Source organism: Harpegnathos saltator, unplaced genomic scaffold (assembly GCF_003227715.2).
Source record: "Harpegnathos saltator strain DR-91 unplaced genomic scaffold, Hsal_v8.6 scaffold189, whole genome shotgun sequence".
In the NCBI taxonomy this organism is placed as follows: domain Eukaryota; kingdom Metazoa; phylum Arthropoda; class Insecta; order Hymenoptera; family Formicidae; genus Harpegnathos; species Harpegnathos saltator.
The window spans coordinates 50,087-66,297 of record NW_020229971.1 but is presented as its reverse complement, the minus strand read 5'-3'; the positions used below and the strand labels follow the sequence as shown (position 1 = coordinate 66,297).

Below are 16,211 nucleotides of genomic sequence, written 5' to 3'. Positions count from 1 at the left end.
AGCGTTCGACAAGAATAAAATTCTGTATCGGCAAAATTCGAAGTGTTTGACTCTTTGCTCCTCACCGTTTGACGAAGCAAGCGATTTTCGGTCCCTTGCGCCTCACGCGAGACGAATCCAGCAATCATGCATCGCGGGAACCGGCACTCGTGCATCTCATCAGATTCGAGACGCGCCGTCCGCGATAAGCGCGAACAAATGTTATTGTTATTAACAATCAACAAATAATATCGCTATTTGATCCACCACATCTTTTAAAATGAATTCGAAATAATTTACTTACAAAAGATTTTAAATATAAGTTAACAGATAATAAAACGCGAATAGCTAAGTGGGAACATATAGAGGACGCTTATTTCATTGATCGCAGTAATGGTCATTTTCGAATAATGCACAAATTAACAGATTTTCATATAGTGCCAAATGAAATAAAAGAATGAAAGTTTCCTATTGCACTCAAGTTTTTAGTCGCACCGTGGCCTCAGTAATAACACTAATAAGTTCAAATAGATCTTTAAGTTCTTGTGGAACGAGATGCATGCCTCAGGAAGGAAAAGAGACTGCCGAATTGTTGTTATTTTTTAATAATTTATTTGACTCGGTCAATATTATCAATGGCAATATTGTCAATGGTAATATTAATATAAAAGATGGACAATATGAACAATTGTGGAACGATGCTATTGCAATCTTTAATACAATGGAATTTGAAAAAAAGAAACCGTATGATCGAAAATTTCCTGATGTCCTAAAAAACTGGATACATATTATTAAGGGATTTAAATTAATAGTTGCTTATTGTAAAGAATTAGGTTTTATCGAAATAACTACCAAACTTTTTGATCAAGATGCTTTGGAAATTTTTTTTGGGCAATTAAGACAATATGGTGATAGAAACATCAACCCAAACTGTACTGCTTTCTTAGGCTATTATAAAAGTTTGTTAATAAATGCATTTATTCAATCTTTTTCAGTATATGGAAATTGTGCTACTGATAATATTTCTACATATTTGTTAAATTTTAAGCAACTTTTGCATTCATCTACATTTGAAAATAATGAAGTTACACCTATACTTAATATTAATATATCAATATCCATGCAATGTGAAAATTATTATGACAAAACGACATTTAGTATGCATAATTTTCCAATTAAACAATTATTGTTACTATTCCATAAATGTGAAACATGCATGAATAATTTAAATATGTTGCAAGAGAATATAATTTTTAAAAATAATATTATAGCAATAGAAAATATAACTCGCTTATACTTACCACTAATATCGCATTACGTAAAATTTTCAACTTATATTAAAGAAAATATAATGCAAAGGATTGACTTTGAATTTATAAAATGTGGGCATGAAATGTCGATGATAGCTAAGTTTATACATATGTATGTTGATCATATTATTAATCATTATTTTAGTGATGTTCGTTAGTTATTGTAGTGATGAAAAATTTTAAAAGGGTCATTAAATTTACCCAGTTATTCAGATCCTCTTTTTCAAATTGCAGATGATTATTTTAAGAAACACAAACGAAGTATTCGCATAAATCACTTGTGCTTGTAAATATTTATTATTAAGTAATGCTTGCATTTACTGTTTGTGCATAATGTTTGGATTAACATATTTTTACGTATTAATGTAAAAAGGCCTTATATTTTATTCACTGCGTAATATATGTATGAACATGTTTCCGAAATATAAATAATATAAATAATGTAACTCTTATATTACTTACCTTTCCTTATAATGACATATTTTCAAGAAACAAACAAAATAATCTGCATAAACTGTTTACTTTTATAAATTTATATACAGGGTGTCTCAGAACTTTGGGACACGGGCTCCGTAGGGACATAGAGCTAAGTGAGAGGAACAAAAAAGTCCTGTACCATAATGTGAAAATCGTAATAGTTTTTTTAGTAATAACAGCCTAAAATTAGGCGTTTTCCACGCCCAGCGCGGCCTATAGACGCTCCGCGGCAAGCTGTATGCGTAGGAGCTGAGCGATAACGCAGCTCGCGCTGACCGTCGCGCGGCGTCAAAACGCCAAGACGCCATCGCGACAGTCAGCGCAAGACGCATTATTGCTCAGCTCCTACGCACACAGCTTGCTGCGGAGCGTCTATAGGTCACGATGGGCATGGAAAACGCCAAATTTTACGCGGTTATTACTAAAAAACTATTACGATTTTCACATTATAGTAGAGGACTTTTTTGTTCTTCTCACTTAGCTCTATGTCCCTACGGAGCCTGTGTCCCAAAGTTCTGAAACACCCTGTATATATTTATTTATTTATGTTTTTTACCTTGACTTTATGTTCTCACTCGTCTCGTTTATTTTGTTATACGCACTTTCACTTATGTCATTTTTATTTAATATTATAAAGTATTTTATATTTATAATTTGACGATACATAATATTTGACATACGTGTGCATATCTGTCAAAAATTTGCACAAACTAATAGCTTACCACTTAAATAATATTACTAATCTTTAGGAATTAAAACTATGTCGTCTAGAGGTTTCGTTGATACCAATCTTGTCTCCGCCATTTTTCGGGAAATTGTCACATTACCCTTCATACACATATATGTATGTATCAAATACTTACACACGGCACAACCACCAATTAGATTTAGGCACAGTTTACTTCGTCGCACCGTCCCGCAATGGTTATCCTCCGCAACTCTATGCTCTGTCCCTATATTCCTATGTCTATGATCAGGACAGACATTGGGCAAGAGCACAGGCTTTTGCATAACACATAATATATAACACATAAGAGAATAAACCAATTAGTTTTCTTCAATTCTTTCCTCAGGATAGAAATGAAGAACTTTAATTGGTTGATTTTCTTATGCGTTGTGTATTATGCGTTGTGCAGAAGTCTGTGTTCTGGCCCATCTGCTTTCGACCGATGGCTGCTCACAGGTTTCTCTCTGGTTGTGCTATCAGAAAATCAATAGCGGTCTTTAAAATCCTTCCTCTCGTCGGCAACAGTTCTTAGGTCGACTGGGCAGCGCTTTAGCACAGTATACACAGTAACGACACTTTCCAAATTTCGCGTCTCCAAAAATAAACTGCATATGCGCAGCCATCTTACCTAATCAATAGCGTTACAAACATCTTTTCTATCTCACTTTCTCGCAGAAAAAATGTCTCATTTTAACTTATTATATTTAATTCAGCAGTGCAGCTAACACATGCAGACCATCTTTCTGTCACAATTGTTAATTTCAATTTCTGCTCCCTTTTTCTCTCTTTTCCTCTTTCTATATATATATTTATTTAAATTTTTATTAAATCATATAGAGTATAATTTATTAAATGTTGCAAATACTTTGAACACCGTATAATGGCTCTTTCCTTTTAGCGTTCAAAGCATTTGTAGTCTTAAGTAGACCCTGCTTGCTATTGGTTAGGTAACAAGGTTGCACACATGCAATTCATTTTTGGAGACACTAACATCAAAGGTGAGTGTCTCCATTGTGTATGCTGTGGCTTTATCCTGAGCGACTTGATGCTCCTCCCGTCTCGTGCGCTCATTCTTCAGATTTCTGTCATTAATGACTCGATAATTATTGTGAATCTCACAAAACGGTATGGGACTTTTATATTTGTCTTAACCCGTTCTATGTCTCCACGAGCTCTGCAACATTAGTTATAAAACACCCTGTATAATGTCTCCTTTTGAACCTAGCAATAGTCGATACGAACTATTTTCTCATATCTTTAAATTTTGCTAATAATTAAATCGGTCACTTTATACGAATTATCCTGTGTATTGTACCGACTAAACATTAACGAAATTTGATTAAGAGATTCATGCATATTATTGAACTATTATATATGTATATTCTAGAAAATAATTTATTACTAATAATTACAAATTTAAGTTTGTTATACAATATCATTGTGATTATTATTGCTTGTTGTTTCTATAATAGCTTGGTAGAGCAAAGGTCGTAATTCTTCTCTCATTATCGGATGTTTATCACCATGTGTTATTGTTAGTACTGCACTGGCTTTCTTCAATATTTCTAGTGCTTGTTTTAATTTTCTCAAATGTAATTGTATTTTTCCCATTGTTAGATATAGCAATCCAATCAAAGGATGTACCTCTCCATAATATAATCTAACAAAAAAAAAACAATAAAACTCTTGAATTAAATATTAATTTCTTTTTCTTTAATATTACTATGAAAAAATATTAATTACACTCTACATATTAATTATTCTAAATCAACTATAAACTTCATAAATAGCATATAACTTGCCAATGTAGATTATAATAGATAAAATAAAAAATAATAAAAGAGACACTTAATATTAATATAATATTCTAGATTTTTGTATTAACGTCTAAATTATTGTATTATAATTGTATATTGTATTATAATTAAATTATTGTATCTTTATATTCAAGTATATTTTATAATGTCTTTAATGTTTCTTTCTAAATTAAATTACAATTTCTAGTTAATAATTTGGTATTAAATCAATTATATAGTTTCAATATAATCAAATAATATTTTGAAAAAGAAAAATTGCTAATCACTCACAAATATCCTGGTAGAAGCTGTTTGCTATATAATTCCGCATCTTCCCAATATTCCAGGTTTACAGCAGCAAGAAAGGCTGTATCTAGTGTGCGTATATGTTGTATATTGAAACTATGCAATATATCTTTTTGTTTTTCTAGACATATTTTACTGACGTCAAGATCTTTTATCATTAATAAGGATAAATACATCAATCAAATAATATATAACACTATATTCATTGTGTTAAAAAGCTTCTATAAAAATCATAATTTTTTCACATTCTTAAGGATACAAGCCATAGTTTTCATTTTTCCTAGATGGTGGATAGTAAAATCTGTAATTTCATGAAAAGTCTTTTTAAAGTCCTCTGATAATTTTGCATCACATTTGTCACATTTATCATTTTCAATCAAGCATGGAGAAGCACATGATGGATTTGGACACACAGCTGTTTCAGCCATTGGTTCTGATTGCTTACATCTTTCACAATTGCACCAAAAATAGTATGAATCATACAGCTCTTTTCTTCTCTCATTATTGGAACTCAACAGATCGACATAAGATATACACACCTATATATAAAATAAATATGCATAGATATATTTTAGATAATATATTATGACATATTAAATACATTAATTTTGTCTGTAGGAAATTTATCAGCATTTCAAAAGTAAAAATTGATAGATGTATTCTATATTTTATTTTTAATTGATGTATTATTTATTTAAAGATATTTGTTTATTAGCAAAATGTTAATTAAATTTTTTAATTGTAAATAGTTAACATATAGAAAATATAAAATTTAAAAATGATTAAATTTGTTGACAAAATCAATTTTAGCTAATAGTTTAATTTTGGATATTTTTATTTATTTATTAATACCTGCCTGTGACCAATCCAGATAAGGAAGATCAATTAATGTCCTGACAATAATAGTAGTTCCTTCAAAAGTAACAACTGCATTTGGTTTGCAACTGTGATCTATCACTGATGCTCCCAAATAAATACCAACTCCAATACTGTTCATGTCAAGATCCAATATATTAAAAGAATTTATACATATTCTACCATAAATACCTATCAATTCTGCAGTATTAGGCATTAGTGCTTCACCAAGAAATTCGAGCAAAACTCCACACAATGAAATAAAATGTTCCATTCGTTTTGGGTCTTTTTTTATATCTGAATAATCTATATACCAAATATAAGTTAATTATAATCTTGTACTTTTTTTCTTGAATCCCGAATAGTTTCTTGTATAAAACAATTTTCAAGATTATACAATTTTTTCATAAATAAAATGAAACAATTTAAAAACAAGAGTTTACTTACGAGACATTAAATCCTTAAATTTCCTAAATTTTGTTTCACAGTAATAACCTACTTCATTAGCTCCACCTTGGTTAAGTTTGATAATTATACGTGCCATAAGCCGTGCTGCATCTGGTATTATTTTTGGTGATATTCTTTTTAAATTTGCACATTCTGCTTTATGTATTGGCCAAGATTCTTTCTGACAATTACGATCACAATAATATACGTATTGACATCCAGAACATTTGGATAACTTGCCACTATAATAAATTATATTTTGTGAAAAAGAAATTAGTACACAACAAATATTTGCATTTAAGTATATATACCTCATAATTATATTAATAAAATAAAAATAATTCAATTAAAAATAATTTACCTTATAATAATATTTAGATTAAGACAAATAATTATTTACAAAATAACTAAAGATAGTTATAAATAAAAAGCGTCATTATTTTGATCATTTCATCACTCTGTACCTTTTCAGACAATTATCACAGCATATAGCATTGCATTTAGAAGTAAGAACATAAGCAAACGGCTTACTAGTAAAAATAGTTATTCCTCTTTTTACTGTAACTTCATTGTTATTCATTTTACATGCAATATATATAACATGTATAATATATATAACCTGTACACAATATTAATACTCTTAAGTAAAACCTAACCTAAATTACTCGTCGTAGACCAGGGCCGTTAAACTCCCATATGTATTTAGCGCCCAACGTTTGTGGCGCTCTCTGACATTTCTTCGGTGATACTAAAATTCAATATGGCGTCATGTGTCAATGTGTGTGTTGTACAGCTGCTATGCACACATATTAACACGTATGTGCGTGTAGTATACAGGGTGAAGAAAAAACCACGGGACCCCTGAAAATTTCGAAAAATATACACTTTATAAAAAAATGTTTCAGACAAAAGTTGTAGCGTTGAAAAAGATCTATTTACCGATCTTAACAATTTGACCTTGGGTGGCGTCATCAAGGTCAGGACAAGATCAACTCGGATTTTTTAAATGGAACCCCAACTTTTTATTGCATATTCTTATAGCCCTTCTTCAGACCTTTTCAAAGCACTATCATTTTATCCAATTTGAATAAGCTGTTCCGAAGTTATCGAGTTTTTTAAAGTAAGATATCTAGCCAACTAAGGCAAGATCGGAGGATAATCCGGCCAACTAAAGCAAAGTCGGAGTGATCGAGCCAACTAAGACAAGATCGGAGGATGATCCAGTCAACTCGTAAAAATAATTGCGCGACTAACTTCCAGGCGTTGGCTCCTATTGGCTTGTCTTAATTTCGTTGATTGATTTATTTCAGTTATTTATTTATTTGAACTATTCTGTTGTTCGATGTTTATTTCTTCCATTTACTCATTTAATACTCATTACAGTTTAATGAATCGCAAACTCGACTGAAATTCCTCTATTTTTTTGAAAATTATTAAGAAACAGTTTGAAGCTAGTTGTAAGCTGAGTTAATTGCACTTCATTCCGTGCTCATTATTATTCTTCAGCACTGTCTTTAGAATAACTTTGAATTGATCCAAATATTAATTTAGTCGATTAGACTAAATCTTACCACTTCTGCTTGTCAATATGGCAAGTCTTTCAGAACGAGAACGCTTATCTCTTTTGATGATGAGAGGATGGGATGATGGACTAAGGTCGTACAATGATGTGAGGCGGCTTTTTAATGAAACTTTTCGTAATCAGGGTAATACCATTTCAAAATCTACCGTTGAAAGAACGATAAGGCGTTTTCAGGAAACTGGAAGTGTGAAAAATTGTGCAATACCAGGTAGGCCAGTATCAGCAACAAGTCTAGAAAAATCATTAGATGTTCTACAATCTTTTATCGAAAATCCGCATGATTCGACCCGCAAAGTAGGAGAGCAACATGAAATAGATCAAATGTCTGTGCTTAAAATATTGAAAATGAATAAATTTCATCCTTATAAGATCCATCTTGTACAAGAGCTAAATGAAGATGATTTTGATAGGCGCATTGAATTTTGTGATTTGATGATGGAAAATATAGCCGAAGATCCTAACTATCTATCAAATGTAGTATTTTCAGATGAGGCAACATTTCAGTTAAATGGCCACGTTAATCGACACAATTGTAGATTTTGGTCAGATACAAATCCTCACTGGATTGAAGAAACACACACGCAGTATCCACAAAAAGTGAATGTTTGGGTAGGCATTTTGAATAATGTTCTCATAGGTCCACTCTTTATTGACGGAAATCTAACAGCGATAAAATATGAAAATATGCTAAGAAACGGAACAGTTCCAGCGATACAAGTAATCATGGATGACAACTTCGAGCATACATGGTTCCAACAAGATGGTGCCCCTCCCACATTACGGAAAGGACGTCCGTAATTATCTGAAAACAGTGTTTCCTCATCGATGGATAGGTAGAAGAGAACCTATAGAATGGCCTCCTCGATCACCCGATTTATTAACCTAACGATTATTTCCTGTGGGGCCATTTAAAGGATAGAAATTACAAAACGAAACCACAAAATTTGGATGACTTACGAAATCGAATTCTTGATGAAGCTGCTCTCATCCCTGCTGATTACATTCAAAAAGCCGTTTCATCTTTTTACGATATATTAGCTTATTGTCAAACTGTTGATGGCGGACATTTTGAACAATTACTTTAAAGCTTTCCAGTATTGCCTTAGTTGGCCGGATCATCCTACGATCTTGCCTTAGTTGGCCGGATCATCCTCCGATCTTGCCTTAGTTGGTTGGATTATCCTACGATCTTGCCTTAGTTGGCTGGATCATTCTCCGATCTTGCCTTAGTTGGCTAGATATCTTACTTTAAAAAACTCGGTAACTTCGGAACAGCTTATTCAAATTGGATAAAACCATAGTGCTTTGAAAAGGTCTGAAGAAGGGCTATAAGAATATGCAATAAAGAATTGGGGGTTCTATTTAAAAGATCCAAGGTGATCTTGCCTTAACTTTGATGACGCCACCCAAGGTCAAATTATTAAGATCTGTAAATAGATCTTTTTCAACGCTACAACTTTTGTTTGCAATATTTTTTTATAAAGTATATATTTTTCGAAATTTTCAGGGGTCCCGGGTTTTTTTCTTCACCCTGTATATAGGAAATACGAGGAATATTAGTACGAAGTAAAAATGCAGAAAATAATGTGTATTCTGTGAAATGTATATATTTGACAAAAAAAATGTAAATATGTATACATAAAGAAAATATTAATACCATAAACAAAAATATAAGGACAATAATTTGTTAATAATACTAAATTTTTAAATAATATTAAAAGAAATTTGTAATAAAATTGTATATTATCGCCGTCCCTAAAATGGTTGTAGCATACTCATAACTTTTTCTCCTCAGGTCCCTCCACTGGCTTCATTTTCAAATTCTTGAACCATTGTAGCCTACGTTCAGCATTTCGTGGGAATTTATGCAATGGTGATGTCTTCCCTGTTAAACATCCTGGTACACAACATACTCGTATCATCTTGATCCCGCTGTTATGAGACCTATAAAAAAAAATAAACCTGTATTTAGTTAAACAGATATTTGCATCATTTACTAATGATGCAAATATCTGTATAATACATACAATATTACAGTATCATATATACTCAAATAAAACAAGTTGTTTGTCGCTAACAGAGAAAAGATTTTGGTGGTTCTTGAGTAACTGTTTCTTCTTGTTTCTTCTTCTTTTCTTGTTGAAGTCTTCTTGTAGTCCTTCTGCAAGAGAGAGAGAGAGAGAGAGAGAGAGAGAGAGAGAGAGAGAGAGAGAGAGAGAGAGAGAGAGAGAGAGGGAGAGAGAGAGAGAGAGAGAGGGGGGGGGAGAGAGGGAGGGAGGAGAGGAGAGAGAGAGAGAGAGGGAGAGGGAGAGGGAGGAGAGAGGGAGAGGGAGCGGGAGAGGGAGAGGGAGAGGGAGAGAGAGAGGGAGGGAGAGAAAGAGAGAGGGAGGGAGAGGGAGAGGGAGAGAGAGGGGGGGGAGAGAGAGAGAGAGTGTACATAAATATCTTCATAAATTATGTATATATATAGAGTAGATTCCATGAATAAATTTTAGCTATCTATGCCTGCATGCAGCTCATGTTCAAGAAGCAACCAGCTAATATACTAACATGATTTGACATTACGTTTAAGGATAGTCATAACACATTCTTTTTGTTTTCAGTCATCAATTTGCTGAAATAGCTTGTTCACAATGTATATTAAATTTTTTAGCAGCAGATTAACAGCAGAAACTAAGCACAAACTTTTGATGCAGGCATGCGGCTAAGAATGTCTACAAACTTTATCAAACTTGCTCTTGCTATGTTAGCATATTGCAAAGCTTACTTTTATTTTTTACTTATTAGTCTCTGTTAGTAAAAAGTGGACAATTATACTAATGCATAATATTTATATATAAATACAATACAATATATAAAAACAAAACTTACACTTTGGTTGTCGTTACTTGCAGTAATACTAAAAGTTTTTCCTTCTCGCACCTGCTTCTTCTCGTGCTTCTTCCTCGTAACACCTCTTCTTCGTAACACTTTTTTCTTCTTATTGAAGGCTTAAAGCAGAGCTGGTCATGATCTGCACATTTCGGGCGAAATTCAGTAGGTGACACCTACCGTCCCCCTCGCACCGTTCCGCGCTCAGCGGCCGGGGTGACGATCGCGATATATTCAGGCCCGTCGCTATATAAGAAATCAGCTGAGGCGTCACATTATCATTAAAATTGTTTCCTCGTTTAATAATTACTTTAAAATATATATGCTTACGTGTTTAATACATACGTATATATATATTAGGAGCGCAAAAAAGTTCTGAGCCTTTTTTTGCAAAATTCAAAATTTATTTAAAAACAAACAAAACTATATTAATCAACGAAATATTCCCCGTTTGCATCGATGACCTTTTGCCATCTTTCGGGCAGCTTGCGAATTCCCTGATGGTAGAAGCTCACCGGCTTCGAGGTGATAAAGTCATCAATGCATTTTCGTATCTCTTCAAGTGTCACAAAATGTGTATCAGCCAAGAAATGCTGCAGAGACCGGAATAGGTAGTAATCGGAAGGCGCCATGTCTGAGCTATATGCCGCGTGCGGGAGAAGTTCCCAGCCTAACGCAAAGATATGGTCCTGAGTCACTTTCGCAACATGTGGTCGGGCATTGTCATGAAGCAGTATCACTTTACGACGTCCTTTGCCAGTAAATGACCTCTTTTCTTCAAACGCATCGCTCAAATTGCTCAATTGTTGCTGATAGCGATCTGCCGTTACTGTTTCACCCGGCTGTAACAACTCGTAATACAATACACCTTTCCAATCCCACCATATGCAAAGCAAAACCTTCTTGGCGTGGATATTGGTCTTTGGCGTCGATGTCGAAGGTTGACCATGATCAACCCATGATTTTTTACGCTTCGGATTATCATAAAGTATCCACTTTTCATCACCTGTAATGATTTGGTGCAGAAAATCCTTTTTCCGGAACCTTGAAAGCAAAGTGAGTGCCGTGTCACGCCGTCGATTTTTGTTGTCTTCAGACAGTGCATGCGGAACCCATCTGCCTTCATTTTGAACTTTTCCCATTGCATGTAAACGTGTGGAAATGGCTTGTCGCGTAACGCCAAGTTGCTCTGCAAGCTCCTTTTCAGTTTGTGCAGAGTTTATATCCAACAATGCTTGCAGTTCGTCCGTTTCAATCTTTTGAGGGCGTCCAGCACGCGGTTCATCTTCAAGACTGAAATCTCCTTGGCGAAATTTTTGACACCACCTTTTACACGTAGCATAACTTACAGCGTTCTCTCCATATGCAACACAGATCATTTCAGTGGCTTCAGCAGCATTTTTCTTTAGATGAAACGCGAAGTGGATGGAAAATCAAATATACTCTTTTGTTATTGCCATCGTGAACACCGCTGATATTAAGGTTATGTGCATCAAACACCAAATCGCACGATGTTTCGAAAGACCAAATGTCACTGCTTTAAAACCGCAAGAGGGCGGGAAATTAATGCAATTTAAATTGTGGTTTCAGTAGTATGAAATCTAGGGCTCAGAACTTTTTGGCGCTCCTAATATATATATATATATGCATACATACATACATATATAATACATAAACATATATATTTTAACGTGATTATTAAACGAGGAAACAATTTTAATGATAATGTGACGCCCTAGCTGATTTCTTATACAACGATGGGCTTGAGTGTCGCCCCGGCCGCTGAGCGTGGAGCGGTGCGAGGAGGATGGTAGGCGTCACCTATTGAATTTCGCCCGAGATGTGCAGATCGTCGCCAGCTCTGGCTTAAAGCATTAAAGCATTAAAGCAAACGCAACTGTAGCAATATGGCAGCCACAAAATAGTTCCGATTTCTCACATGTCCCATCTCAGAGAGCGTTGCTAACGCTAATCATTTTCGCTCCATAAAGGCTCGTCTACAATAGCTGTAAGAGTAAGGCTGTAAGGCTGTAACGTAAGCTGTCAGCGAATGAAAATATTTCATTTCGTGTCTTGCAACCTTACAGCCTTACTCTTACAGCTAATGTAGACGAGCCTTTAGAGTTTGCACTCCCTGGATTAGACGTATATGCAATGCTACGAGATCGGCAGAATTTCCTACGCTACAGCGTATGCCTGAAGTGACATATGGTCGCGGACATAAAGGTTGTCACTTTTTTTTAATGACTTTTGGGACGCATCCCGACTTGAGAAAGACTACGTTTACACAGCCCAATTTACGCCAAAGTTATAACATTGATGTTATAACTACTGACGTTAGATGCCGTGTAAACACTCCTTTACGACGAAGTTATTACATTGATGTAGTAACTTAAAGTCATTTGGTGAAGAGGCTAAAGCCAGAGGCACACGGTGCTTGTTTTCGTGCTGGATTGCTTGCTGGATGAAAATACTGCGTTCTGATTGGTGCATTTCCATTCATCTTCGGAAATGTACCTATCAGAACGCAGTATTTTCATCCAGCAACACAGATGTCTATACTATACTAGATTGCTAACTTCTCAGAAGAGCTGTGTCCCGCCCATTTTCCGGTTCGGCCATGAAGACCGCCAAGACATGGCGGCGGTGTGTGTGTAGTGTGTATGTGAATACCCGATGCGTATGTAGTAGTGCGTGGTAGTGCGTATGTGACACCTGATGTGTCTACTACTATTTATGTTAGTAAAACTGTAAATCTACAAACGAGATAATGCCGAATAAGTATTGTAAATTTCAAAAATACGAACAAGAAAGAATATCATTTAAAGATGTGTGTATTAATAAGGTGTTGCTAATCTAAGTGTTTGGTAAAGGTTAAAATTAAATTGAATATATACAGTTCAAAATATGTCAAAGTATTTGTATTAATATTTTTTACATACATATAAAGAATAAAACGCAACTTATGTGTTATTAAATAATATTAATTTTGTAAGTTTGTATCTGTTACTTGCAGGATTTCTATCTTTCGTTGTTTTTGTAAGTGAATACATTCTAAGTGTTAAGTATTCTATCGCAGGAATAGTATCACATTCCATCATGGAACTCGTAACAGGTTGTATCAGAGGATCACTATTACATTCCACTGCAGGAACAGTGTCACAAACAGGAGCTCTCAGAGCTATTGATGGCACAGCCAAATTTTTTAATAGAACACTACTTATATTTGCTTTTTCCATGATATCTGTAGGTAAAAAGTGAGCACTACAGATTATATGGTATTTTTTTGGTGTAAAATTTCCTCCGATTGCACAAATCCATTTTTTTTAAATCTCTGGACGTTTTATCGGAAATCTGAAATATTAATAATGTTTAATTGCAAGATAACCCTCACATATTACAAACCTCGAACATTTATTATATATAAATGTATTCTACTTACTTAAATAAGTGATATCCTTTTTTATTCGTATTATTGCAATTAACAATGCAACATGTACTTGGCATTATCTCGTTTATATATTTGCAGTTTTACTAATATAAATAGCAGTAGATACGACACATCAGTGTAGACACATCAGGTATCACATACTTACAGTACAGCACTACTACACACGCATCGGATACTCACGTACGCACTACAAACACACACCGCCGCCATATTTTGGCGGTCTTCATGGCCGAACCGGAAAATAGGCGGGACACAGCTCTTGTATAGGTCAAAGATCGAAGTTAGCAATCTAGTATAGTATAGACATCTGTGTCCAGCAATCCAGCACGAAAACAAGCATCGTGTGCCGCTGGTTTAGAGTTTCTACATTGATGTAAGGAAGACGTGTAAACGGACGCAGTGTAAATATGACAATAATACCAATATAAAATTGAACATCTTAACTTGATTGTAAAATTGATTTATGTTGTGAAAATTGTAATACGGGTCCGAGATCAAACAAATGATTTGATGGTGTTAAATTCAACAAATGTTGTAATATAATTTCTTTCTGACGCTTTCGCCGTTTAATTAAAATATTTCGTACATATAGTATATATTGCATCGTCATATTTTCTACTATTTTCAAATATATAGCAACAAACGAGCGTACGCTTTCCATATTTTCCATGATTAATTTTTTCCAAAATTGATAACCTAAAATTTTAATTTCATTTTTAGTTTAATATTATATTTTATTATATAAATTTTACTATATAGATATATACATATTTTATAATTTTCAAATTCATAATATAACCTAAAGTTCACTTTATTTGTTGATTTATTTACATACTATTCTTTTCATATTCTAATTCTTTTATATTCAGACTACAATCACAATTATTTCATTTTTCGGCCTTTTATATTGGTACTAATGGAAATCCTTGACTCACTCGAAAGTTATTAAGTTATTTCAAATAGATAAGCGTAAATGTGTAAACGCAACTCACCTTAAGTAGGAGTTATAACGTTAGCATTACTAAGTCGAAGTTAAGCCAACGGCACACGGTGCTTGTTTTCGTGCTGGATTGCTTGCTGGATGAAAATACTGCGTTCTGATTGGTGCCATCCATCTTCGGAAAAGTACCAATCAGAACACAGTATTTTCATCCAGCAAGCAATCCAGCACGAAAACAAGCACCGTGTGCCACTAGCTTTAGAAGCCGTGTAAACGTAGTCAATCATTGCATTTAGCGGAAAAAACCGCTCAATGAGCGATTAGTGACTATTGGTTCTTACTGTTAGATCCTTACATTCAGATCAATAACGTTGACAAATTATTCAACAGTTGCTCAACCGTTGAGTGTCGTGAACGCACCCAATTCTTACATTTTGAAAAATCAGCAGCGGAGGGATAGATACATAGTGCAAGTCATTCAAATGGGAATGCGTCTTTTACAAGGTATTGAACAGCTATGTATATTAAATTTTAAGTGAAATCGTATTTATTTAGTCACTAATCGCTCACTGAGCGGTTTTCTCCGCTGAACGCAATGGGTGCATTCAGTACTACAACCGCTCACTGAGCGCTAAGTGAGCTTTTGCGTCTGATTGGTGTATATTTTTAAATCTAAAGGTATATACCAATTAGATGCAAGAGCTCACTTAGCGCTCAGTGAGCGGTTGTAGTACTAAATGCACCCATTGGCTGCGTTCAGTAGAACAAAATGATCAGTGAGCGCTTAGTGATTATTGTCTGTGATAGGAGCATTCTTTTAGATTCTTCATAGACCCAGAAGTATTTATCAATCAGGAGCGAGAATTACTAAGCGCTCACTGATCACTTTGGGTCCGTTCCGTTTCACGCATCGAGCGCATTAAAGCTAAGACTCCATGCATGCGGTGAGCTGCGGCAAACGGTTGCGGTGACCAATCAGGAGACAGACGCATGCCGGAGCTTGCCGCAACCGGACTTGCGCCTCCCTCCTGATTGGTCACCGCAACCGTTTGCCGCAGTTCACCGCATGCATGGAGTCTTAGCTTAACTGCATCGAGAACCGTTCCGTTTCAGCTAATGCGTGCATTGGTGGCGTATAGAATTCCCTAGAATTCCCCCACCTCTATCGCATTAAGCGCGCATCAGCTACTACAGCTCGGACTAGAAGCAGTTGATGCGGGCATGCGCAGATTAGTATTTATAATCTTTTATATAACCCTATTTAAATACTGACAACGTGACGTGACGACTGATATATTTAACGTACCGATATTTTTTTATTTTAAACATACATAATCACAGATACGTACAATGGATAAAGTCGACAAAGTTGAATTCCCCGTATTAGTGGATAACGAAATGATCACTATGTTTCTCGAAAAAGAGATCGCGTTAAGAGCATCGAAAGGTAAAATTGAAATTTTAAAGTTT

At 34.6% G+C, this 16,211-nt stretch overlaps 1 protein-coding gene and 2 long non-coding RNA genes across 4 annotated transcripts in view; all 3 read right to left on the bottom strand.

Annotated features, from left to right (window-relative positions):
* Positions 1–3,889: 3,889 nt before the first annotated feature.
* Smyd3 (SET and MYND domain containing, class 3) overlaps positions 3,890–16,211 on the bottom strand; it is a 51,167-nt gene continuing 38,845 nt past the window's right edge. Inside the window, exons 1-6 of one of the 2 annotated variants that reach the window (XM_019844201.2) lie at positions 6,362–6,528; positions 5,898–6,139; positions 5,452–5,756; positions 4,855–5,134; positions 4,581–4,743; positions 3,890–4,153 (exon numbers count right to left, since the gene is read on the bottom strand). In XM_019844201.2, coding sequence (XP_019699760.1) covers positions 3,919–4,153; positions 4,581–4,743; positions 4,855–5,134; positions 5,452–5,756; positions 5,898–6,139; positions 6,362–6,477 — 1,341 coding nt within the window. In that variant the 5' untranslated portion in view covers positions 6,478–6,528 and the 3' untranslated portion in view covers positions 3,890–3,918. Of the gene's footprint in view, positions 4,154–4,580; positions 4,744–4,854; positions 5,135–5,451; positions 5,757–5,897; positions 6,140–6,361; positions 6,529–16,211 lie in introns of those variants that run through there. The other variant, XM_025297817.1, reaches the window with a different exon arrangement.
* Positions 9,232–10,635, bottom strand: LOC112588317 (uncharacterized). The gene is made up of 3 exons (XR_003112752.1): positions 10,351–10,635; positions 9,529–9,640; positions 9,232–9,423 (listed from the first exon to the last, which is right to left on the bottom strand). It is a non-coding gene; the product is annotated as an uncharacterized LOC112588317 (long non-coding RNA).
* LOC112588316 (uncharacterized) lies at positions 13,641–13,955 on the bottom strand. The gene is made up of 2 exons (XR_003112751.1): positions 13,793–13,955; positions 13,641–13,704 (listed from the first exon to the last, which is right to left on the bottom strand). It is a non-coding gene; the product is annotated as an uncharacterized LOC112588316 (long non-coding RNA).